A 27,576-nucleotide genomic window follows, 5' to 3' on the forward strand; every position below is an offset into this window, starting at 1 on the left:
GCTGCCGGTATCTAATTACAGAGAAGGGTTAATGTAGTCTTCTAGGGCCACATACAGTATGACAGAGGAGAAGCTGCCTGTATCTAATTACAGAGAAGGGTTAATGTAGTCTTCTAGGGCCACATACAGTATGACAGAGGAGAAGCTGCCTGTATCTAATTACAGAGAAGGGTTTAATGTAGTCTTCTAGGGCCACATACAGTATGACAGAGGAGAAGCTGCCTGTATCTAATTACAGAGAAGGGTTTAATGTAGTCTTCTAGGGCCACATACAGTATGACAGAGGAGAAGCTGCCGGTATCTAATTACAGAGAAGGGTTAATGTAGTCTTCTAGGGCCACATACAGTATGACAGAGGAGAAGCTGCCTGTATCTAATTACAGAGAAGGGTTAATGTAGTCTTCTAGGGCCACATACAGTATGACAGAGGAGAAGCTGCCTGTATCTAATTACAGAGAAGGGTTAATGTAGTCTTCTAGGGCCACATACAGTATGACAGAGGAGAAGCTGCCTGTATCTAATTACAGAGAAGGGTTTAATGTAGTCTTCTAGGGCAACATACAGTATGACAGAGGAGAAGCTGCCTGTATCTAATTACAGAGAAGGGTTAATGTAGTCTTCTAGGGCAACATACAGTATGACAGAGGAGAAGCTGCCTGTATCTAATTACAGAGAAGGGTTAATGTAGTCTTCTAGGGCCACATACAGTATGACAGAGGAGAAGCTGCCTGTATCTAATTACAGAGAAGGGTTAATGTAGTCTTCTAGGGCCACATACAGTATGACAGAGGAGAAGCTGCCTGTATCTAATTACAGAGAAGGGTTAATGTAGTCTTCTAGGGCAACATACAGTATGACAGAGGAGAAGCTGCCTGTATCTAATTACAGAGAAGGGTTAATGTAGTCTTCTAGGGCAACATACAGTATGACAGAGGAGAAGCTGCCTGTATCTAATTACAGAGAAGGGTTTAATGTAGTCTTCTAGGGCCACATACAGTATGACAGAGGAGAAGCTGCCTGTATCTAATTACAGAGAAGGGTTAATGTAGTCTTCTAGGGCAACATACAGTATGACAGAGGAGAAGCTGCCTGTATCTAATTACAGAGAAGGGTTAATGTAGTCTTCTAGGGCAACATACAGTATGACAGAGGAGAAGCTGCCTGTATCTAATTACAGAGAAGGGTTTAATGTAGTCTTCTAGGGCCACATACAGTATGACAGAGGAGAAGCTGCCTGTATCTAATTACAGAGAAGGGTTTATGTAGTCTTCTAGGGCCACATACAGTATGACAGAGGAGAAGCTGCCTGTATCTAATTACAGAGAAGGGTTTAATGTAGTCTTCTAGGGCAACATACAGTATGACAGAGGAGAAGCTGCCTGTATCTAATTACAGAGAAGGTTAATGTAGTCTTCTAGGGCAACATACAGTATGACAGAGGAGAAGCTGCCTGTATCTAATTACAGAGAAGGGTTTAATGTAGTCTTCTAGGGCCACATACAGTATGACAGAGGAGAAGCTGCCTGTATCTAATTACAGAGAAGGGTTAATGTAGTCTTCTAGGGCCACATACAGTATGACAGAGGAGAAGCTGCCTGTATCTAATTACAGAGAAGGGTTTAATGTAGTCTTCTAGGGCCACATACAGTATGACAGAGGAGAAGCTGCCTGTATCTAATTACAGAGAAGGGTTAATGTAGTCTTCTAGGGCCACATACAGTATGACAGAGGAGAAGCTGCCTGTATCTAATTACAGAGAAGGGTTAATGTAGTCTTCTAGGGCCACATACAGTATGACAGAGGAGAAGCTGCCTGTATCTAATTACAGAGAAGGTTAATGTAGTCTTCTAGGGCCACATACAGTATGACAGAGGAGAAGCTGCCTGTATCTAATTACAGAGAAGGGTTAATGTAGTCTTCTAGGGCTGGCTACATACAGTATGACAGAGGAGAAGCTGCCTGTATCTAATTACAGAGAAGGGTTAATGTAGTCTTCTAGGGCCACATACAGTATGACAGAGGAGAAGCTGCCTGTATCTAATTACAGAGAAGGGTTAATGTAGTCTTCTAGGGCCACATACAGTATGACAGAGGAGAAGCTGCCTGTATCTAATTACAGAGAAGGGTTAATGTAGTCTTCTAGGGCCACATACAGTATGACAGAGGAGAAGCTGCCTGTATCTAATTACAGAGAAGGGTTTAATGTAGTCTTCTAGGGCCACATACAGTATGACAGAGGAGAAGCTGCCTGTATCTAATTACAGAGAAGGGTTAATGTAGTCTTCTAGGGCCACATACAGTATGACAGAGGAGAAGCTGCCTGTATCTAATTACAGAGAAGGGTTTAATGTAGTCTTCTAGGGCCACATACAGTATGACAGAGGAGAAGCTGCCTGTATCTAATTACAGAGAAGGGTTAATGTAGTCTTCTAGGGCCACATACAGTATGACAGAGGAGAAGCTGCCTGTATCTAATTACAGAGAAGGGTTAATGTAGTCTTCTAGGGCCACATACAGTATGACAGAGGAGAAGCTGCCTGTATCTAATTACAGAGAAGGGTTTAATGTAGTCTTCTAGGGCCACATACAGTATGACAGAGGAGAAGCTGCCTGTATCTAATTACAGAGAAGGGTTAATGTAGTCTTCTAGGGCCACATACAGTATGACAGAGGAGAAGCTGCCTGTATCTAATTACAGAGAAGGGTTTAATGTAGTCTTCTAGGGCCACATACAGTATGACAGAGGAGAAGCTGCCTGTATCTAATTACAGAGAAGGGTTAATGTAGTCTTCTAGGGCCACATACAGTATGACAGAGGAGAAGCTGCCTGTATCTAATTACAGAGAAGGGTTTAATGTAGTCTTCTAGGGCTACATACAGTATGACAGAGGAGAAGCTGCCTGTATCTAATTACAGAGAAGGGTTAATGTAGTCTTCTAGGGCCACATACAGTATGACAGAGGAGAAGCTGCCTGTATCTAATTACAGAGAAGGGTTAATGTAGTCTTCTAGGGCCACATACAGTATGACAGAGGAGAAGCTGCCTGTATCTAATTACAGAGAAGGGTTTAATGTAGTCTTCTAGGGCCACATACAGTATGACAGAGGAGAAGCTGCCGGTATCTAATTACAGAGAAGGGTTAATGTAGTCTTCTAGGGCCACATACAGTATGACAGAGGAGAAGCTGCCTGTATCTAATTACAGAGAAGGGTTAATGTAGTCTTCTAGGGCCACATACAGTATGACAGAGGAGAAGCTGCCTGTATCTAATTACAGAGAAGGTTAATGTAGTCTTCTAGGGCCACATACAGTATGACAGAGGAGAAGCTGCCGGTATCTAATTACAGAGAAGGGTTTATGTAGTCTTCTAGGGCCACATACAGTATGACAGAGGAGAAGCTGCCGGTATCTAATTACAGAGAAGGGTTAATGTAGTCTTCTAGGGCCACATACAGTATGACAGAGGAGAAGCTGCCTGTATCTAATTACAGAGAAGGGTTAATGTAGTCTTCTAGGGCCACATACAGTATGACAGAGGAGAAGCTGCCTGTATCTAATTACAGAGAAGGGTTTAATGTAGTCTTCTAGGGCCACATACAGTATGACAGAGGAGAAGCTGCCTGTATCTAATTACAGAGAAGGGTTTAATGTAGTCTTCTAGGGCCACATACAGTATGACAGAGGAGAAGCTGCCGGTATCTAATTACAGAGAAGGGTTAATGTAGTCTTCTAGGGCCACATACAGTATGACAGAGGAGAAGCTGCCTGTATCTAATTACAGAGAAGGGTTAATGTAGTCTTCTAGGGCCACATACAGTATGACAGAGGAGAAGCTGCCTGTATCTAATTACAGAGAAGGGTTAATGTAGTCTTCTAGGGCCACATACAGTATGACAGAGGAGAAGCTGCCTGTATCTAATTACAGAGAAGGGTTAATGTAGTCTTCTAGGGCTACATACAGTATGACAGAGGAGAAGCTGCCTGTATCTAATTACAGAGAAGGGTTTAATGTAGTCTTCTAGGGCCACATACAGTATGACAGAGGAGAAGCTGCCTGTATCTAATTACAGAGAAGGGTTTAATGTAGTCTTCTAGGGCTACATACAGTATGACAGAGGAGAAGCTGCCTGTATCTAATTACAGAGAAGGGTTAATGTAGTCTTCTAGGGCAACATACAGTATGACAGAGGAGAAGCTGCCTGTATCTAATTACAGAGAAGGGTTAATGTAGTCTTCTAGGGCCACATACAGTATGACAGAGGAGAAGCTGCCTGTATCTAATTACAGAGAAGGGTTTAATGTAGTCTTCTAGGGCCACATACAGTATGACAGAGGAGAAGCTGCCTGTATCTAATTACAGAGAAGGGTTAATGTAGTCTTCTAGGGCCACATACAGTATGACAGAGGAGAAGCTGCCTGTATCTAATTACAGAGAAGGTTAATGTAGTCTTCTAGGGCCACATACAGTATGACAGAGGAGAAGCTGCCTGTATCTAATTACAGAGAAGGGTTAATGTAGTCTTCTAGGGCCACATACAGTATGACAGAGGAGAAGCTGCCGGTATCTAATTACAGAGAAGGGTTTATGTAGTCTTCTAGGGCCACATACAGTATGACAGAGGAGAAGCTGCCTGTATCTAATTACAGAGAAGGGTTAATGTAGTCTTCTAGGGCCACATACAGTATGACAGAGGAGAAGCTGCCTGTATCTAATTACAGAGAAGGGTTTATGTAGTCTTCTAGGGCCACATACAGTATGACAGAGGAGAAGCTGCCTGTATCTAATTACAGAGAAGGGTTAATGTAGTCTTCTAGGGCCACATACAGTGTGACAGAGGAGAAGCTGCCTGTATCTAATTACAGAGAAGGGTTTAATGTAGTCTTCTAGGGCCACATACAGTATGACAGAGGAGAAGCTGCCTGTATCTAATTACAGAGAAGGGTTTAATGTAGTCTTCTAGGGCCACATACAGTATGACAGAGGAGAAGCTGCCTGTATCTAATTACAGAGAAGGGTTAATGTAGTCTTCTAGGGCAACATACAGTATGACAGAGGAGAAGCTGCCTGTATCTAATTACAGAGAAGGGTTAATGTAGTCTTCTAGGGCCACATACAGTATGACAGAGGAGAAGCTGCCTGTATCTAATTACAGAGAAGGGTTTAATGTAGTCTTCTAGGGCCACATACAGTATGACAGAGGAGAAGCTGCCTGTATCTAATTACAGAGAAGGGTTTAATGTAGTCTTCTAGGGCCACATACAGTATGACAGAGGAGAAGCTGCCTGTATCTAATTACAGAGAAGGGTTAATGTAGTCTTCTAGGGCCACATACAGTGTGACAGAGGAGAAGCTGCCTGTATCTAATTACAGAGAAGGGTTTAATGTAGTCTTCTAGGGCCACATACAGTATGACAGAGGAGAAGCTGCCTGTATCTAATTACAGAGAAGGGTTTAATGTAGTCTTCTAGGGCCACATACAGTATGACAGAGGAGAAGCTGCCTGTATCTAATTACAGAGAAGGGTTAATGTAGTCTTCTAGGGCAACATACAGTATGACAGAGGAGAAGCTGCCTGTATCTAATTACAGAGAAGGGTTAATGTAGTCTTCTAGGGCCACATACAGTATGACAGAGGAGAAGCTGCCTGTATCTAATTACAGAGAAGGGTTTAATGTAGTCTTCTAGGGCCACATACAGTATGACAGAGGAGAAGCTGCCTGTATCTAATTACAGAGAAGGGTTTAATGTAGTCTTCTAGGGCCACATACAGTATGACAGAGGAGAAGCTGCCTGTATCTAATTACAGAGAAGGGTTAATATAGTCTTCTAGGGCCACATACAGTATGACAGAGGAGAAGCTGCCTGTATCTAATTACAGAGAAGGGTTTAATGTAGTCTTCTAGGGCCACATACAGTATGACAGAGGAGAAGCTGCCTGTATCTAATTACAGAGAAGGGTTTAATGTAGTCTTCTAGGGCCACATACAGTATGACAGAGGAGAAGCTGCCTGTATCTAATTACAGAGAAGGGTTAATGTAGTCTTCTAGGGCAACATACAGTATGACAGAGGAGAAGCTGCCTGTATCTAATTACAGAGAAGGGTTAATGTAGTCTTCTAGGGCCACATACAGTATGACAGAGGAGAAGCTGCCTGTATCTAATTACAGAGAAGGGTTTAATGTAGTCTTCTAGGGCCACATACAGTATGACAGAGGAGAAGCTGCCTGTATCTAATTACAGAGAAGGGTTTAATGTAGTCTTCTAGGGCCACATACAGTATGACAGAGGAGAAGCTGCCTGTATCTAATTACAGAGAAGGGTTAATGTAGTCTTCTAGGGCCACATACAGTATGACAGAGGAGAAGCTGCCTGTATCTAATTACAGAGAAGGGTTTAATGTAGTCTTCTAGGGCCACATACAGTATGACAGAGGAGAAGCTGCCTGTATCTAATTACAGAGAAGGGTTAATGTAGTCTTCTAGGGCTGGCTACATACAGTATGACAGAGGAGAAGCTGCCTGTATCTAATTACAGAGAAGGTGACCAACAAATAGCCTACCAAAATGTCAGAAATTATAAGCAGAAACATATCTAAATCAGGCCCCCTGTCAAAAATCATTGTGCCGTCTTGGACTGTAGCCTACAGTGCATTTCCTATATTAGCAGGTAGGTTCGGGCCTCAGATTTTCACCTCATCACAGTCGGGCGGTTGCAGGTGAACAAACAGCTGACCCACACACACACACACACACACACACACACACACACACACACACACACACACACACTCTATCATGGCATTTATGACAAGGTCAGCGTAGATGAGGCAAGGACAGGAAAGGGCAGGCCCAGGGGAGCATAGCGGGGCGAGGAGCAGTGAAAACCAGATCAAATAAAATACCAACGAAGAAGAGAATGCTCCCTCTATCCCTGGTTACGTCTAAAAATGACCCCTAAATAGTGCACTACTTTTGACCAGGGCCCATAGGGCTATTATCAAAAGCAGAGCACTATGTAGGGAAAAGGGTGCCATTTGAGATGTAGCCTAGCAACTGATTTATCTGATAAGAGTTCTGGGTAATTAATTAGAAACTCAATTATCCAAACCTTACTTCAGCAGTCTCAATTCATTAGCAGATAAAGCCTCTCTCGCCCTGCTAGCGTTTCTGACAGAGAGAGAGAGGGTGGATGGATGGAAAAGATAGGATGTGGAAAAGAAACACATTCGTTCTTTCCTTTCCTGAACGAGTTAAAAGAAGCCCCTGGGGTCAAAGACAATTTTTCTTTTGTCTAATCAGTCTTGTTAAAGAAGCTCTTTAGAGAGACTTCTTTCTCAACAGGATGGGTAGAAACAGACAACGAATCCAAGACTGATACTACCATCAGTGAGGGAATCAGGTCTAGCATACAGAAACAGACAACGAATCCAAGACTGATACTACCATCAGTGAGGGAATCAGGTCTAGCATACAGAAACAGACAACGAATCCAAGACTGATACTACCATCAGTGAGGGAATCAGGTCTAGCATACAGAAACAGACAACGAATCCAAGACTGATACTACCATCAGTGAGGGAATCAGGTCTAGCATACAGAAACAGACAACGAATCCAAGACTGATACTACCATCAGTGAGGGAATCAGGTCTAGCATACAGAAACAGACAACGAATCCAAGACTGATACTACCATCAGTGAGGGAATCAGGTCTAGCATACAGAAACAGACAACGAATCCAAGACTGATACTACCATCAGTGAGGGAATCAGGTCTAGCATACAGAAACAGACAACGAATCCAAGACTGATACTACCATCAGTGAGGGAATCAGGTCTAGCATACAGAAACAGACACACATACACAAACAAAATGCACCATAAACCAACAAAGTCACCATTGGGACACTTGAGACCCAGTGTGTTCAGACAGAACAACTCTGTATCAATCAGAAAGTCTACTGCTCAGTAGAGAATACTGTAACCGGATCAGAACCATCACACAATCTAAAAGCCACCACGCTTCTCTGATTGATGCCGGTGTGCTTCTCATTTAATTATTTCTCCAAAACTAAAAAGAACAACCCCCTCCACCCACCAACCCCCTCAAATCTCATTTCCAGGGGTTAGTGTGCATGACAAAAATGTCATCATGGCCAAAATAGCTCCGAGCGGTCGTCACGGCGACAACCTTTTCCCCGGGAAATGATATTTTCCCAACCCAGCGGAAGGCGGATCGCGTCGCCACTCGTTACAGGGCCTTGATAGCAGGTCTTTAATATTCACCGTCTTAATTAGGAGACGCCGTTAATTTCATTAAATTCTTTGGCTGCTAAATGAAGCAGATTATGAGACATCTTTTATTGCCAAGCGTGAAATTACAGCCTGCCCGCTGCCAATGGCAGGGCGAAACTAATGAATTACAGGGTAAATAACAGCCGAATTAACCATCCAATTTAACTCCTTACTAAGAGGAACCAGGCCTCAGAGGGGAGGAGGCAGAGGGGGAGACTGTCAAAACCACCCAGCCCTGTGCTCATCTAATGTTACACCACTCTCTACAACTATAGGCAATTACTACCATGATACTAATCAGCTCCTCACAAAGGGAGCCAACCCCAACCACACGCGTCAATGCTTTTGGACTCATTTGAAACATGAACCAAAACAATCTGAACTCAAACCTGTGAGAAGTTGTAATGGGGAAGAAAGTATTTAGGGCCAAATAAAAGAGGAATATGCATTTAGACATGTATGCTAACACGTAGATGGGACGGACAAATGACTACTGAATGTCAAGATGACATGAGTTGGGCTACGAAGCTGTGGAAAGACCACCTTTCACTATTAGGATGAACCAAGAACCACATATTAACCTTCTCTACCTCCTATTGCTGCTCCATGCCCCTCTGTCTAGGCCAACCGCCCCGGTGTCTAGGCCAACAGCCCCGGTGTCTAGGCCAACAGCCCCGGTGTCTAAGTCAACAGTAAATTCATTTGAAAGAGATGTGTTGGCGAAGCGAGTGTCTCTATCTCTTCGGTAATTACGGGCTAATTAGGAGCGTGGAGCAGATGTCCGCAGAGACGCCACCGTAAACAACGTCTGTAAACAAAGCTGCCGATGTCCGCTCGCCTTTTAAAGAAGCCCTCAGCCCCTAACAGAAGACGCTTAGAATGGCCATGTTGCATCCTGGGTAAAATACCCGGTAATAGCAGCAGTCACAGACCCCATCATGACCCTGCTACATTCATAGTTTTTGTTACATTTGAGTAATTTTATCAGACACTCTTATCCAGAGCGACTTAGACATTTTTATACTTTCCCCCTGTACTGCTCCCTTGTGGGAATTGAACCCACAACCTTGGCGTTGCAAGAGCCATGCTCTACCAACTGAGCCACACGGGACCTAGAACAGAAAACATCATTCTAAAAGTTCCAAACAGCAATAAAGCTGTAGACAAACATCCCACGAGGTACTGAAGTCACAAGTCTCGCAGAAGAGCGTCTGCACAGTTAAATACCACAGTGGAGGCCATGTTTTGAGGGACCCACGGCAGCCTGACGCGTGTAGCTAGGTGACACGTCTGACCCTGTCACGCCCACACTCAGCGCAGAGTGTGTGTGTGTATGCATGTGTGTGTGAGAAAAGCTGGACCTCTGGGGCTTTGGGTTGTCTAATTGCTGCAGAGTGGGAGTCCACCCCATCTTCTTTATAAAAGTCCAGTGTGCTGAAAACTCCTAGCTTGGCCAGTCTAGCAGTGTGTTAGGTTTTAATGAGCACCATCTAACTAATGAAGGCATCTTCTTCCTTCCACAGCCTTTATCGTGTGCACACACACACACACACACACCACACACAAACTCTAGTCACCTTGAGGGGGAGTCAGAACAACAGCCCATCCTAATGAGATCTGGGCTAACAGAAAATAAACTACACTGGGGAGTCAGTAGTCCTGGGAGAAGCTCCAAGAACACACACACCAACGCAATTCATGAACACACACACACATTCACGTATCTGTTTCGAGAACGACGATCATCCGCCGATTTTCCCCTTACAGCCCGAGCGCCTTGCCTCTCCTGCTAGTCGGCGCCACTCATTGCTAGTTAGCCTGTCCTTGAGGAACCTCTATGCTGCTGGGTAGCTACCCACTCATTGCTAGTTAGCCTGTCCCTGAGGATCCTCTATGCTGCTGGGTAGCTACCCACTCATTGCTAGTTAGCCTGTCCTTGAGGATCCTCTATGCTGCTGGGTAGCTACCCACTCATTGCTAGTTAGCCTGTCCCTGAGGATCCTCTATGCTGCTGGGTAGCTACCCACTCATTGCTAGTTAGCCTGTCCCTGAGGATCCTCTATGCTGCTGGGTAGCTACCCACTCATTGCTAGTTAGCCTGTCCCTGAGGATCCTCTATGCTGCTGGGTAGCTACCCACTCATTGCTAGTTAGCCTGTCCTTGAGGATCCTCTATGCTGCTGGGTAGCTACCCACAGCATAAACAAAACCTCAGAGGTTGCTAGGTAACTTAATCAACGATATTAAGCAGAGAGCTACCTTTGCTAGTTATGAAGCTAACGTCAGTTCACTAACGTTACCCTGAAACTTTCTTTGTGATAGCGGGTTTGTAAACCATAACGCAAAAAAAAAAAGCTAATTTCACCAACAATTTTGTTAACTCTTTGAGTTAGCTAGCTACATGACTTGTCTTTCCCTTCCCGAGACAAACTGTCACAACTGTCACATCCAAACTGTCACATGTTACAATTGCCTGGCTACGTGTTTTTATTGGATTATTATGAACAAAACAGACAAACAGAAATATATAAACAAGAGTACATAAACATAACAGACAGGGGGATTACATATCGAGATTCATTTTCAATTTTTCAAAACGTTTTATGGTATTTATTTTTTGTTTTTACACTTACTGATCGTTTCAAAATAATATTTTGTTCTCCGCCCATTTTATGGATAAAGAATCTGCTATGAAAGATTAACAAATTAACAATGAAAGTTAAATCAGGATCCATATCATTTGGATCAAAATAAAAGAGAACATCAGAGTCTCTCAGATGAACATTAATAGTCGTTTCTTTTCAAATAAAATTGTCTAATTTACTCTAAAATCTTCTGACATAAGAACAGTCCCAAAATAAATGGTCAAGAGTCTCTTGGTCACAACCACAAAATACACATTTGTTATCAATATCTATTTTAAATCTGTGTATAATAAAGGTGTTTACAGGGTAGATTCTATGAATGACTTGGTATGATACTTCTTTCACCTTATTAGACAGTTGATGTCAGAAGTTTACATACACCTCAGCCAAATACATTTAAACTCAGTTTTTCACAATTCCTGACATTTAATCCTAGTAAAAATTCCCCGTCTTAGGTCAGTTTGGATCCCCACTTTATTTTAAGAATGTGAAATGTCAGAATAATAGTAGAGAATGATTTATTTCAGCTTTTATTTCTTTCATCACATTCCCTGTGGGTCAGAAGTTTACATACACTCAATTAGTATTTGGTAGCGTTGTCTTTAAATTGTTTAACTTGGGTGAAACGTTTCAGGTAGCCTTCCACAAGCTTCCCACAATAAGTTGGGTGAATGTTGGCCCATTCCTCCTGACAGAGCTGGTGTAACTGAGTCAGGTTTGTAGGCCTCCTTGCTCGCACAAGTTTTTTCAGTTCTGCCCAGACATTTTCTATAGGACTGAGGTCAGGGCTTTGTGATGGCCGCTCCAATACCTTGACTTTGTTGTCCTTCAGCCATTTTGCCACAACTTTGGAAGTATGCTTGGGGTCATTGTCCATTTGGAAGACCTAGCTTTAACTTCCTGACTGATGTCTTAAGATGTTGATTCAATATATCCACATACTTTTCAATTCCTCATGATGCCATCTATTTTGGGATATTCTCCGGTCTATCCTGCAGCAAAGCACCCCCACAACATGATGCAGACATCCCCGTGTTTCACATCTGGGATGGTGTTCTTCGGCTTGAAAGCCTCCCCCATTTCCTCCAAACATAACAATGGTCATTATGGCCAAACAGTTCTATTTTTGTTTCATCAGACCAGAGGACATTTGTACAAAAAGTACGATCTTTGTCCCACTGTAGTCTGGCTTTTTTTATGGTGGTTTTGGAGCAGTGGCTTCTTCTTTGCTGACCGGCCTTTCAGGTTATGTCAATAAAGGAGTCGTTTTACTGTGGATATAGATATGTTTGTACCCGTTTCCTCCAGCATCTTCACAAGGTCCTTTGTTGTTCTTCTGGGATTGATTTGCACTTTTCACAACAAAGTACGTTCATCTCTAGGAGACAGAACGCGTCTCCTTCCTGAGCGGTATGACAGCTGCGTGGTCCCATGGTGTTTATACTTGCGTACTATTGTTTGTACAGATGAACGTGGTACCTTCAGGCGTTTGGAAATTGCTCCCAAGGATGAACCAGACTTGTGGAGGTCTACAATTTTGATTCTGAAGTATTGGCTGATTTCGTGTGATTTTCCCATGATGTCAAGCAAAGAGGCACTGAGTTTGAAGGTAGGCCTTGAAATGCATCCACAGGTACACCTCCAATTGACTCAAATGATGTCAGTTAGCCTATCAGAAGCTTCTAAAGCCATGACATAATTTTCTGGAATTTTCCAAGCGGTTTAATTATTAAAGACAGTCAACTTAATGTATGTAAACTTCTGACCCACTGGAATTGTGATACAGTGAATTATAAGTGAAATAATCTGTCTGTAAACAATTGTTGGAACAATTACTTGTGTCATGTGCAAAGTAGATGTCCTAACCGACTTGCCAAAACTATAGTTTGTTAACAAGTAATTTGTGGAGTGGTTGTTAAACAAGTTTTAATGACTTCATCCTAAGTGTATATAAACTTCAGACTCCTACTGTATATTATATTTGCCAGACAACAACGAAACTTTGTTCCAGTTCACTTGTCCAAAGGCTGCATTCCAGGACATTTTAGCAGAGGGAACAGTAACATCTTGACATTGTTTTCTTATTTACATGTTAATACATTTATAGTTTAAAATGTAAATTCCTTCTAGTTGTATTGAGGCAACAAAACCCTCAACAGCGTTGAGGGACTGTTATATTATCCTAAAAGAAGAATAGTACCTACTGCCTGGCTACATGACAAGCAAGTGGTGTCTTTTCTCTTAAAGGAGATTTTTATCAAATAAAGCAATAGGCTACTTCTATGAAAATGTTATTTATCAGGAGGCCTAAATGAAAGGGAAACAGATTGTCACCTGTAGCCCCAAACACCATTGGAATCAGCCAACACGAGCTCAACGCAGGCATACACTCCTATTGAATATGAATCCACCTGTATTATGAGTAGACCTAAGCCATCTTATTGTACCCAGTTTATCAAGAGACTGACCATTCAAATACATGATTCATCACCTTTATGTTGTTGGGTAGTTAAATTGATCAAGTCAAATTGACTGTATGGTTGTATAATTGATTTGTTATTGCACACATGGTTGTCTCTGGGAACATTTCTCATCAAAATGCTCCAATGTCATCAGATTGATTATCGGCCTAAAATAATCAGCCATCGGTGTCCTTGACCCCCAAAAATTGGTATCGGCTCTTAAAAACCCATATCTGTCGTTCTCTACTGTTTACCCTAATTATCTTCCATATGTCAAGTCAAATGATCTCACACAAGTCACCCATATTTATAGCAAAGGGCCCTTTACCTGTAGTTTCTGAACAACATGTTACGATCTGATGCCAAAAACCAACAGTGTTGCTGTTGACACCACTGATTCATAATAACATTCATCCTCATCATCATCATCGCGTGTTTAATTGACCACCGATTATGACTGCACCTTTAAGGAGCCGCCGCGCGACTCTGCCAACCTAACAGAAGCAGACATCTGCCAAAGTGATTCAACTAAAGACTGTCCCCTTCCTCCCCTCTTCAACACACAGACAAGGAAGGACAACCAAAACGAGCCAGTCAGGGAACACGTCCTCTCAGTGAATGAGTTGTGTTGTTAGCTCACTGAGGGAGAGCTGGCATGTATGGAGTCCTAGCAGACTGTGGAGCAGGTCTGAACGTGTTCAACAAGGTGAGGTGGTGTGTGGAGGGAGGAGTCAGACTCAACAGCACTCATTAAAATGGAGTGTAAATGGAGTGCTAATGGGGAGGCAGGTAGCTAAGCTGCTGCCATCTCCACACACAGTCTAATTAGGGAACAGGTCTGCCTGCAGCCAACACAGAGGCAGGAGGGGAGATGGAGAGACACATACAGAGATACACATTCTCCAAGAGGAAAGACCACGGGGAATGATCAAATCAATTAACATCCAGCTCCAAACAGGGAAGCAGCAGTGGCCTGATGCCTCGGAGCGCTACCGGCTACGTGTTACTCTCCAACCTCGGTCTGTCTGGGGCTGGCAGCTGTCAGGTGGGCTGAGGGTGTGTGGTGGTGCCGGGCCTGGCTCACCATGTCTCATGTTGGGGAAACAATGGGCGACTCAACAGAGGACACAGCCAAACCCATACGATGATAGAGGGTTCTTTAAGACTGTTGGTCTACGTCATCTTTCTAAAACACTCATCCACACACACACACACACACACACACACACACACACCTCCCATCTGCCACCAGTGACATGTGTATGTGGCCCTCTTCATTTGTACATCATTATCAGCCATTGCCTTGACAGGAGTTATGCAAATTGAGTGGCTGGACCCAGGAGGATTCTACTTCTGCCAGACAGACAGAGACGACGTGTGAGTGAGAGAGAGGCTCTTCTACAGGGACAGGAGAACATACATACATATCTGGCACTGTGTCGCAGCTCATCCAATCCATCTTCATCACATGAGAAATGTTTGACAAGTAGTTCAACATTGATCCTTATAGAAAGCACAACATCGTCATTGTCGTTTCCACGGAGATAAGCTCTCTCTCACTCACACACTCACACACACACACACAGCTGTGTTCTGTTCTGCTGCTCAAAAACCATAATGAGTATGTGCCTGGGCTCTCTCCTCTGAGTCACCTCCAGTTCCACGTCCTCCCCCGTTTACCGCCACACCACAGACTAAAACCACTGCTAACCATAGATAGGATGCATAGGTCAATTACATGAAGCTCTGCTGCTATACTGTCTACATTTAGACAGGACTGAATGGCAGACTGGGTTATGTGACTAATAGACCATCCTGATTGACGAGAGGCTCCCATCAGTGTTCAGAGAGGAGCAACACTATCAGAGGCTATGATGTCCATGCTAACTGGACAGCTGGGGAATAACACAGGACCCCGTTGCTACTTCAAAGTGATATTTCCTTCCTGTGGGGAGTATGGGGATACATGTAAACATCTCGCAAGTAAACATCATGTCGTCCCTGATTGAGGGGACAAGACAATTTACTCTGCTCTCTGCTGTGCTGCCCCAGCGGGGGCCTCCTTGCGCAGCAGCACCACAGAGACACGGTCTCCCTCGACGAGCTGCGCGACACGGCCCCGGCACTAACAACTACCGCGGCGCTGCTAACAAATGCAGCGCATCGTTGAAAGGAGGCCCCTAATCAGAGATGCAATTTGTTCATTAGTGGATTACAAACGAGGCCTCCGTGCTGATATGAGAGGCCGTGATTAGCACACGCTAATTGGCTGAGTTCCTTATACTCCAGTTGAAGCTGCTCACAGGAGATGCCCCCCCCCTCCGTGGTTCGCTCCATGCTTGTTTGCGACAAATTAAGGCCAACTCAAACAATCTCTCCACAATTACAGTGTGGGGAGGGGGGGGGGGGGGGGGGGGCTCTTGAGCACTCTGGTTTGATACCCCTCCCCTTCCTCTCCACCTCCCTACCTACCCCCCCACCCCCCTGCCGATGCCCCAATCAAAGCGCTCGGCTACACAGCCACACAGGAAAAGGCAGGGCTTTGAAAAGCACGTAGAGGAAGAGGGAAGTGGAGGACCATATGCCAGCCGGCAGACTGTACTTCATTAACCATCCTCAGCCTCTTCTCCCTCTCACCATCTCTCCCCTCTTTCTTTTTGGACAAGGAGAGAGGGATGGGGGCAGTGGGGGGGGACAGAGGGGAGAGTGAAAGAAAGTGAGAGTGAAATCCCGTCCCGCTCCTTATACTAATGATCTCATTTCAATACCCAGGAGGACTCCCAACTCTAATTGATGTCAAGTGTGTGCTTTCGCTGTTAATCAAGGAGAAGGCATCAAACGGAGAGAGCCTGGCTGTGTCTGGGCTTCACGCTCTGATCACAGGCAGCCCTCGTTCTCCGGGAAATCAGCAATACGGCGCAGCCGGACCCTAATTATCCCCGTAGCAGCCGGCTGGCCAGGCGAGGGCCAGATCTGATCATACCTGCTTAATTGGAATAGCACGGCCGCTTCCAATGCTGTCCGCTCGGCCCTCCAGTCCTTTCTTGTCCCTGTCTGGCTCGCTGGCCTTCCGAGACTGTGGAGAAGGAGATAGGAGAACAAGTAGGGGTTACAGAGGCCCTCAGTTAGGCCCTCTAAAGTGTCTGAACGAGGAGCCTGAACTAAGGTCTGTTACAGACCTCTTCTAGTCTCCACATAACAGGCCTCGTCTAATGGCTGCTAGAGGTGACTGGGGTTATTATTGTGTCTATGAGTCAACTTGACCCAGTTGTTGACCTCTCTCTAAGTTGCTAAGGAACTGGGAAGTGGACATGATGCATGTGTCTGTACATTCTAGAAGGTGGTCACATACAACCTTCCCTGTGGCCCGTAGATTCTCACTAAGCCATCTACCATTTAAAAGTCCTTTAGATCATTTTGTATGTATTTAACATCCATCGTTTAATTATCTAATAATACATAGTCAACAGTGAAGAAGTAGATGTCCTGTGTGTGAGTGTGTGAGTATGTGTGAGTGTGTGTGTGTGTTTGTGTATCTGGGCTCACAGTGAAGAAGTAGATGTCCTGTGTGTGTGTGTGTGTGTGTGTGTGTGTGTGTGTGTGTGTGTATCTGGGCTCACAGTGAATAAGTAGATGTCCTGTGTGTGTGTGTGTGTGTCTGGGCTCCCAGTGAAGAAGATGTCCTGTGTGTGTGTGTGTGTGTGTGTGTGTGTGTGTGTGTGTGTGTGTGTGTATTTGGGCTCACAGTAAAGAGGTTGGAGCGGCGTTTGGACTGCTTGCGGACGGGCGTGGGGGTGTTGGTGGTCTGGGGGACGTCGATGCGTAGCTCCTTCTGACTGGTGCTGGGGGTGGAGGGGACTGACGAGGAGTAGTCACTCAGGCTGCCGCCATTACTGGTCTGCTACAGAGACACACACACTTCTATGTACTGTATTGGTAACACTAACTTAGTTCAGAAAGAATGAGTGTATTATGGATGAGAATAAACAGAGAGAAAGAGACAGAACAATATAAAAAAGTGTGATAGTGAGAAAGAGAGAAAGTTGAACATACAGCTGGTACAGCTGGTATGTTCGCTCCGTCATAATAACATACACTACACTAGTATACAGCATCCCTCCTTCATAATAACATACACTACACTAGTATACAGCATCCCTCCTTCATAATAACATACACTACACTAGTATACAGCATCCCCCCTTCATAATAACAGACACTACACTAGAATACAGCATCCCCCCTTCATAATAACAGACACTACACTAGTATACAGCATCCCTCCTTCATAATAACAGACACTACACTAGAATACAGCATCCCCCCTTCATAATAACAGACACTACACTAGTATACAGCATCCCCCTTCATAATAACAGACACTACACTAGAATACAGCTGGTACAGCATCCCCCCTTCATAATAACAGACACTACACTAATATACAGCATCCCCCCTTCATAATAACAGACACTACACTAGTATACAGCATCCCCCCTTCATAATAACATACACTACACTAGTATACAGCATCCCCCCTTCATAATAACAGACACTACACTAGTATACAGCTGGTACAGCATCCCCCCTTCATAATAACAGACACTACACTAGTATACAGCATCCCCCTTCATAATAACAGACACTACACTAGAATACAGCATCCCTCCTTCATAATAACAGACACTACACTAGAATACAGCATCCCCCCTTCATAATAACAGACACTACACTAGAATACAGCATCCCTCCTTCATAATAACAGACACTACACTAGAATACAGCATCCCTCCTTCATAATAACAGACACTACACTAGAATACAGCATCCCCCCTTCATAATAACAGACACTACACTAGTATACAGCATCCCCCTTCATAATAACAGACACTACACTAGTATACAGCATCCCCCCTTCATAATAACAGACACTACACTAGAATACAGCATCCCTCCTTCATAATAACATACACTACACTGGTATACAGCATCCCCCCTTCATAATAACAGACACTACACTAGTATACAGCTGGTACAGCATCCCTCCTTCATAATAACAGACACTACACTAGTATACAGCATCCCCCATTCATAATAACAGACACTACACTAGTATACAGCATTCTGCATCAGGAAAGTACTGTTACTTTGTGAAAACAACCCTGATTCTCAGGGGATGAGCTGGGCTACGGAGACAAGCTGAATGATGCTGGCTTAATGACAAATCGATGGGGGACTGAGCGCTGTGGATCGAAAACACTACAGTGTGGTAAACGGTGTGTGTGTGTGTGTGTGTGTGTGTGGATCGAAGACACGACAGGTTGGTAAACGGTGTGTGTGTGTGTGTGTGGATCGAAGACACGACAGGGTGGTAAACGGTGTGTGTGTGTGTGGATCGAAGACACGACAGAGTGGTAAACGGTGTGTGTGTATGAGGATCGAAGACACGACAGAGTGGTAAACGGTGTGTGTGTGTGTGGATCGAAGACACGACAGGGTGGTAAACGGTGTGTGTGTGTGTGTGTGGGTCGAAGACACAACAGAGTCGAAGACACGACAGGGTGATAGACGGTGTGTGTGTGTGTGTGCATGGTAAAAGAGAGATGCTGCTGCTGCTGGGAGAAGCATCTTACAGCACACCGCTGACAGAGGAAGAGGGAGGAAGAACAAATATGGACAAGGGAATGTAGTCAAGAACCTCAATGTGGCCATTTTGTTTGTGTGTCAGTAAATTGTGTCTGTCGGTAAATGTATTTGTGTGTGTGTGTGTGTGTGTGTGTCTGTGTGTACCTACCTGGCTGATGTGAACTGCTGCTGCCACCTGTGCAGAACACACAGAGGAGTGGCTAGGGGAGTTGGGGAGGGACTTGCACGGACCAATGGACAGCTGCTGCTTCTTCCTGGTCGCCACGATCTTCTGGGCCACTGCAACAACACAACACAGCCATCATTCAGAGGGTCTCTTCTCCCAACGGAGACACATAGCGGGCTAGACAACCTAATAGAAAAAAGAGAGAGAATAAAAGAAAGAGAAATGGAGAGAGAAGAGAGAGAGAGCTAGACCAACTAATCGAAGGAAGAGATGGATACAAGAGAGAACGAGAGTGAGAAATGGAGAGAGAAGAAAGAGAGAGAACACTAGCTAATGGTTCAGACCAGAACAGTCCATTATTCCTCATAATGCTGACGCAGGCAGCTCCAGCAGCCCTGTCTGTGAATCTCCTATCTATCTGGTCCACAGCAGAGCCCCTGTCCGCCTTCCACACACACCCCTTACCTGCTAACAGCTCCAGTGATTATTTCACAATTATTATACAGGAGAGAGAGAGGAGAGAGAGCGGGCTATCAGTGTTATTGAAAAGGGCAATGCCAATCAATGGGTGCTCAGCTGCCTCCTATCGATCCCCAGGCCCAGCGCTCTGGCCCAATCAGGGAGGGATATTCAAACGTTCCGTCATCTCCGTGGTGATTGAGGCCATTGATCCGGCCCACCGGAGGGTAGGGGGAGGGGCCTCGTAGGAGTTCAGCTGTTCAAATATACATCTCTCAGACGGAGGGGAATGCTCCTTTTACAAACTCTAACAACTAGAAAATGCAACTTCATAGACTTCTATTCTCCAAGTTTAACTTTTTTATTGAGTGAGTTGAACTTTCTGGAAATGGGTACAAAGCTGCATGGCAGTACTAGTAAAGATCCCTCACAAATGATAAACATGTCTGTGAATATATCCTCCTTCCAAGGACTTATATATGTTAAGAATCAAGAGACAAGTTATCAGAGATGATCCCATTGTGTCCATCTAGTTTGGGCAGGACAGGGTTAACAACACATCCCTCTTCCCTCAGTCTCAGATTCCATTATCCCCAGCCCCAATAAACAGGGCCGGGTTTCATTTGGTGTGAGATGAAACCATTGTTTTAATTGGGCCCATTAATGGCCTCTGTTTTAATGAGGAGCCAGTCATAAACATTTACCTTCAGGTGAGAGGGCCGTGCCAAGGGCAGGAGGAGAGACCTGCTCTCTGTGGTTAAACACTACAGTAAAACTAGACCTGCTCTCTGTGGTTACACACTACAGTAGAACTAGACCTGCTCTCTCTGTGGTTAGACACTACAGTAAAACTAGACATGCTCTCTCTGTGGTTAAACACTACAGTAAAACTAGACCCGCTCTCTCTGTGGTTAAACACTACAGTAAAACTAGACCTGCTCTCTGTGGTTAAACACTACAGTAAAACTAGACCTGCTCTCTCTGTGGTTAAACACTACAGTAAAACTAGACCTGCTCTCTGTGGTTAAACACTACAGTAAAACTAGACCTGCTCTCTCTGTGGTTAAACACTACAGTACAACTAGACCTGATCTCTCTGTGGTTAAACACTACAGTAAAACTAGACCTGCTCTCTCTGTGGTTAAACACTACAGTACAACTAGACCTGCTCTCTCTGTGGTTAAACACTACAGTAAAACTAGACCTGCTCTCTCTGTGGTTAAACACTACAGTAAAACTAGACCTGCTCTCTCTGTGGTTAAACACTACAGTAAAACTAGACCTGCTCTCTCTGTGGTTAAACACTACAGTAAAACTAGACCTGCTCTCTCTGTGGTTAAACACTACAGTACAACTAGACCTGCTCTCTCTGTGGCTAAACACTACAGTAAAACTAGACCTGCTCTCTCTGTGGTTAAACACTACAGTACAACTAGACCTGCTCTCTCTGTGGTTAAACACTACAGTACAACTAGACCTGCTCTCTCTATGGTTAAACACTACAGTAAAACTAGACCTGCTCTCTCTGTGGTTAAACACTACAGTAAAACTAGACCTGCTCTCTCTGTGGTTAAACACTACAGTAAAACTAGACCTGCTCTCTCTGTGGTTAAACACTACAGTAAAACTAGACCTGCTCTCTCTGTGGTTAAACACTACAGTACAACTAGACCTGCTCTCTCTATGGTTAAACACTACAGTAAAACTAGACCTGCTCTCTCTGTGGTTAAACACTACAGTAAAACTAGACCTGCTCTCTCTGTGGTTAAACACTACAGTAAAACTAGACCTGCTCTCTCTGTGGTTAAACACTACAGTACAACTAGACCTGCTCTCTGTGGTTAAACACTACAGTACAACTAGACCTGCTCTCTCTGTGGTTAAACACTACAGTAAAACTAGACCTGCTCTCTCTGTGGTTAACACTACAGTAAAACTAGACCTGCTCTCTGTGGTTAAACACTACAGTACAACTAGACCTGCTCTCTCTGTGGTTAAACACTACAGTACAACTAGACCTGCTCTCTGTGGTTACACACTACAGTACAACTAGACCTGCTCTCTCTGTGGTTAAACACTACAGTAAAACTAGACCTGCTCTCTCTGTGGTTAAACACTACAGTACAACTAGACCTGCTCTCTCTGTGGCTAAACACTACAGTAAAACTAGACCTGCTCTCTCTGTGGTTAAACACTACAGTAAAACTAGACCTGCTCTCTGTGGTTAAACACTACAGTACAACTAGACCTGCTCTCTCTCTGTGGTTAAACACTACAGCAAACCTAGACCTGCTCTCTCTGTGGTTAACACAACAGTAAACCTCTGAGCCTCTGTGGTAAAACTCAGTCCCCAGTTCAATCGCGTGAACCTGGTAGGCAAACACTGGTAAAATGCAGAGCCAATTGTTCAATCAAAACCGATAACCAGATATCCCGGCATATGCCCAAAATCTTCTTTCCATGCAGTAGAGATGGTTTGAATCCATATCACAATACTGAAACACAATGAATTACCCTACAACCCTGAACACAACCTGAAATAACTCTGTCTTTACAAGACCTCCGTGGACAACAGCCAGCCATTGGACAACAGTGAAGTAGACTAGACGGAGCTGATCTGTAGAAGATATATGTGATACAGGTCCACACACACAGCCAGGCCTGGGCTGTATATTACTTTAAGTGTTAAGAACAGTTATGATAAGGCTGGGTTAAATATTTAAACTACACGGCTAATACCATTTAACTTTAACCATCAATCTTACTTCTCCTCTGAGAGGCTGCCATTTATTCTAATGGAAACGTCTCCCCTCTGATCAGATTTATGGCAGACTGGAGGAGAGGAGGGCCCAGAGCTAACTGCTACAGACCAGGCAGACTGGAGGAGAGGAGAGCCCAGAGCTAACTGCTACAGACCAGGCAGCCTGGAGGAGAGGAGAGCCCAGAGCTAACTGCTACAGACCAGGCAGACTGGGGGAGAGGAGAGCCCAGAGCTAACTGCTACAGATCAGGTAACTTAATGCATTTTAACACCAGTCAGTCAGCCAGGCATCATAAGTATGTTTATATAGTCTACACCAGGGGTCTATACCAGGGGTCTACACAAGGGGTTCACCATTTTGATCAAATTATTTTAATGACACCATCATGTAAAAAACAGCCAATGTTTTCATTTTTTCACTTTTTTTACAAACCAGTCTGACAGTCTATTACAAACCAGCCTGACAGTCTATTACAAACCAGCCTGACAGTCTATTACAAACCAGTCTGACAGTCTATTACAAACCAGCCTGACAGTCTATTACAAACCAGTCTGACAGTCTATTACAAACCAGCCTGACAGTCTATTACAAACCAGCCTGACAGTCTATTACAAACCAGCCTGACAGTCTATTACAAACCAGCCTGACAGTCTATTACAAACCAGTCTGACAGTCTATTACAAACCAGCCTGACAGTCTATTACAAACCAGCCTGACAGTCTATTACAAACCAGCCTGACAGTCTATTACAAACCAGTCTGACAGTCTATTACAAACCAGCCTGACAGTCTATTACAAACCAGTCTGACAGTCTATTACAAACCAGTCTGACAGTCTATTACAAACCAGTCTGACAGTCTATTACAAACCAGTCTGACAGTCTATTACAAACCAGTGTGACAGTAGCTGTGACAGTAGCTTTGAGAGTAGATTTAATGCCTGGTTTTGTCCACTCTGATCTAATGAGGCTTGTGGGTACCGTAGAGGGTAACAGGAGACACATCCGTGTTCCTGAGAGTCTGATCTTTCAGTGATGGGGTCATAACATTTTGGAGCTTAAACCTTTCAAAAGGATTGAGCCACATTTGTAAGGAGAAAACAGAAACCGCTCTGTTTATTACAACCACATCTAGTGGTTGCCGGAGGTTACTGATGTAACCCCGGTTCTATGAACCAAGCAAAATTTGTAAAATGTATTTCAGAGTTTCTCTTGCGACCCCATTTTCAAAATCAGGCGACCCCCTTATGGGGTTCAGATCCCTAGTTTGAGAAACACTGCACTACACTGTTGCCATTCGTTTATTTTTTTTAAATTAAATTACAATTGTATTGGTCATAATAAAATAACAATAGCGAGGCTATATACAGGGGGTACTGGTACCGAGTCGAAGTGCGGAGGTACTGGTTAGACGAGGTAATTGAGGTAATATGTATATGTAGGGGTAAAGTGACTATGCATAGATAAAACAGTGAGTAGCAGCAGAGTAAAAAAAAAAAAAAGGGGGGGGGGGGTCAATGTAAATAGTCCAGGTAGCCATTTGAATAACTGTTTAGCAGTCTAATGGCTTGGGGGTAGCAGCTGTTTTGGAGCCTTTTAGGGCCTAGACTTGGTGCTCCGGTACAGGTCAAAGAGTTTGTTTACCAATTGTGCATTATGATTTTGTGTGAAATACACCGAGGGGGGAGAGAGCGCTAACAGGCTGAAGGGGGAGAGAGAGCGCTAACAGGCTGAGGGGGGAGAGAGAGCGCTAACAGGCTGAGGGGGGAGAGAGAGCGCTAACAGGCTGAGGGGGAGAGAGAGCGCTAACAGGCTGAGGGGGGAGAGAGAGCGCTAACAGGCTGAGGGGGGAGAGAGTGCGCTAACAGGCTGAAGGGGGAGAGAGAGCGCTAACAGGCTGAGGGGGGAGAGAGAGCGCTAACAGGCTGAGGGGGGAGAGAGAGCGCTAACAGGCTGAGGGGGGAGAGAGTGCGCTAACAGGCTGAGGGGGGAGAGAGAGCGCTAACAGGCTGAGGGGGGAGAGAGTGCGCTAACAGGCTGAGGGGGGAGAGAGAGCGCTAACAGGCTGAGGGGGGAGAGAGTGCGCTAACAGGCTGAGGGGGGAGAGAGTGCGCTAACAGGCTGAGGGGGGAGAGAGCGCTAACAGGCTGAGGGGGGAGAGAGAGCGCTAACAGGCTGAGGGGGGAGAGAGTGCGCTAACAGGCTGAAGGGGGAGAGAGAGCGCTAACAGGCTGAGGGGGGAGAGAGAGCGCTAACAGGCTGAGGGGGGAGAGAGAGCGCTAACAGGCTGAGGGGGGAGAGAGAGCGCTAACAGGCTGAGGGGGGAGAGAGTGCGCTAACAGGCTGAGGGGGGAGAGTGCGCTAACAGGCTGAGGGGGGAGAGAGAGCGCTAACAGGCTGAGGGGGGAGAGAGTGCGCTAACAGGCTGAGGGGGGAGAGAGAGCGCTAACAGGCTGAGGGGGGAGAGAGTGCGCTAACAGGCTGAGGGGGGAGAGAGAGCGCTAACAGGCTGAGGGGGGAGAGAGTGCGCTAACAGGCTGAGGGGGGAGAGAGAGCGCTAACAGGCTGAGGGGGGAGAGAGTGCGCTAACAGGCTGAGGGGGGAGAGAGAGCGCTAACAGGCTGAGGGGGGGAGAGCGCTAACAGGCTGAGGGGGAGAGAGAGCGCGAACAGGCTGAGGGGGGAGAGAGAGCGCTAACAGGCTGAGGGGGGAGAGAGAGCGCTAACAGGCTGAGGGGGGAGAGAGAGCGCTAACAGGCTGAGGGGGGAGAGAGCTAACAGGCTGAGGGGGGAGAGAGCTAACAGGCTGAGGGGGGAGAGAGCTAACAGGCTGAGGGGGGAGAGAGCTAACAGGCTGAGGGGGGAGAGAGCTAACAGGCTGAGGGGGAGAGAGCGCTAACAGGCTGAGGGGGGAGAGAGCTAACAGGCTGAGGTGGTGCGACAGCTAACCTTTTCCCTCCAACACCCAACTGGACAGAGTGTGAAAAAAGAGAGAGGGACGGACACACACAGAAAGCGAGAGAGAGATAGAGAGGAAGAGAGAGAGAAAGTGGTGGTGAGGGTGCGGTCAGGGTGGTTAGTGCAGGCCTGCTATAAATATTAACTAATGAGTCAGAAGGAGCTAACGTGTCAGATAATGAGGCGCTAGCTGTGGCCTGCCGTGTGTATGTGTGTGTGTGTGTGTGTGTGGCGCCTGCCAGGGATCCACTGGGGAAAAGGTCACTATTGTACCTCACTTATAACCCAGTAATTAGACCATCCTCCATTAGACCTGCCCTCTTACTCACTATCTTTTCTCTCTCTCTGCCAGGGGCCCCACATCGCAGACGAGGCCCACGTTAACCAAAATAAGGGCCCCACATTGACAAACAGACACAGAGGCCCCACAAGAGCTACGTACGGTCACACATGGATAGTGTTGTGTACTGCTGCAGCGCCTCATGTCTGTCTTCGTCGACTGTTAGCAGGGCGCCTGCTGTGCCGCCAGGCCAGGGGAAACACTGATCTACTCCGACAGGCCCTTAGATTTGTTATCAAAACAATCCACAGCTAATTTGTCTTAATAACCGCCCTCATCTTGACAGACACTCATTTCCCTCTGTGTGAGGACTGAGGAACATAGCCCCTTCTGTTTCCACAGATGAGATAGATATTTGGTCGGAATTTTGGAAACAATGGCTAGGTGTGTTGCCATGGTAACTAGCGTACATGTGAATACACTGGGTTAAAGTGGAACTGACAGATTTGCAGATATGAAACAGACAATCATAATATCAGTTAAAAATATCAAATTCCCAGTTTATGCTGCAAAACCAACTTTATAAGAGGTTTTAAAAATAGTTTATATTTGACTCAACATTCCATGACGTACACTAAGGCATTGTAGAATAGATGGATGCAGTTCAATGAATGATTAATATAATTCACCAATACATTTCTTGGTAGTCCAAAAAATATTACTATCAGGTTATAATTCACAGCTGGTACATTGTTCGCTGCCTCCATTTGGGATGCACTGTTTCAGTTTTCATGACTCAATGTTTTACCGTTTCATGGCTATTTGATCAATAAGACTGTAAAGTATGTTATGGCTTTTGCAGAATAAGTTGACCTGTAAACACGCAGTCCAAACACACTGCCGCCTTCCCACTCTATATTATTATAGAACCGTTAAAATGCTGTCAGTTCCACTTTAAAGAGGGCAGCAGAGATGAACACCAGTGTCAATGTCATTCAGAGATACGGGTATAGAGGTGATAGGATCTACTTTGCACCACAGAAGCCAGTTCATTTGGCCTGGTTGTCGTAAATCACCTTCACCATGCGCGGTTTCATCAACAAGTCGACTGATTTCCTAGTTCTCTAGGGTTGATCTGCAATGACTGGATTCAGAACTTCTAGACTTGGTGAAATACAGGGGCATTAGAATCCTGACTGTGTCCATTATGACACAGTAGCTAATTACAGCAATAGAAGGTATACGACAGTGACAATACCGTAAATCAGTGTCCCTGGAGCGCGTGAGTATGTGTGTGAATCCTTCTGTGTGTGTGTGTGTGTGTTCCGGCAAGAGGACAAGGAGGCTTCTCAGCTCGTTAGTGTGTGCTAACGAAGCACTGCGTCCCGGCTCTGACACGGGGGCGGCTGCAGCGGTGCGCGCGACTTGCCATGGCGACCGTAATTAGGATAATTAAATTAGCACGCTGATGGACGAGGGGCCAGAGCGCTGTCAGGATCCCTGTCACCCCCCCGCTACATCCCCTTCCCATAGAACACCACCCCCATCACACCCCATCCCTCAGACAGACAGCCTGCCCAGACAGACAGCTTGCCCAGGCCCCCAGACAGACAGCCTGCCCAGGCCCTCAGACAGACAGCCTGCCCAGGCCCTCAGACAGACAGCCTGCCCAGACAGACAGCTTGCCCAGGCCCCCAGCCTGCCCAGGCCCCCAGACAGACAGCCTGCCCAGGCCCCCAGACAGACAGCTTGCCCAGGCCCCCAGCCTGCCCAGGCCCCCAGACAGACAGCCTGCCCAGGCCCCCAGACAGACAGCCTGCCCAGGCCCTCAGACAGGCACAATACCCCATAATGTCAAAGTGGAATTCTGTTTTTTAAATGAAAAGTATTCAACTCCATTGTTATGG

At 45.4% G+C, this 27,576-nt stretch overlaps 1 protein-coding gene across 14 annotated transcripts in view; it reads right to left on the bottom strand.

Annotated features, from left to right (window-relative positions):
- The window catches only part of LOC110527298 (arf-GAP with GTPase, ANK repeat and PH domain-containing protein 1), a 263,886-nt gene that overhangs the window by 88,371 nt on the left and 147,939 nt on the right, over nt 1-27,576 (bottom strand). For 8 of the 14 annotated variants that reach the window (XM_090239781.1, XM_090239784.1, XM_090239780.1 and 5 more), the window contains 3 exons: nt 19,196-19,326; nt 17,147-17,302; nt 16,385-16,477 (listed from right to left, as the gene is read on the bottom strand). In XM_090239781.1, the coding sequence (XP_090095907.1) occupies nt 16,385-16,477; nt 17,147-17,302; nt 19,196-19,326 (380 nt within the window). The remainder of the gene's footprint in view (nt 1-16,384; nt 16,478-17,146; nt 17,303-19,195; nt 19,327-27,576) is intronic. The other 6 variants (XM_090239785.1, XM_090239783.1, XM_090239782.1 and 3 more) reach the window with 1 other exon arrangement.

The sequence above is a fragment of the Oncorhynchus mykiss genome, chromosome 7 (assembly GCF_057628025.1).
Source record: "Oncorhynchus mykiss isolate SJ-2025 chromosome 7, ASM5762802v1, whole genome shotgun sequence".
Lineage (NCBI taxonomy): Eukaryota > Metazoa > Chordata > Actinopteri > Salmoniformes > Salmonidae > Oncorhynchus > Oncorhynchus mykiss.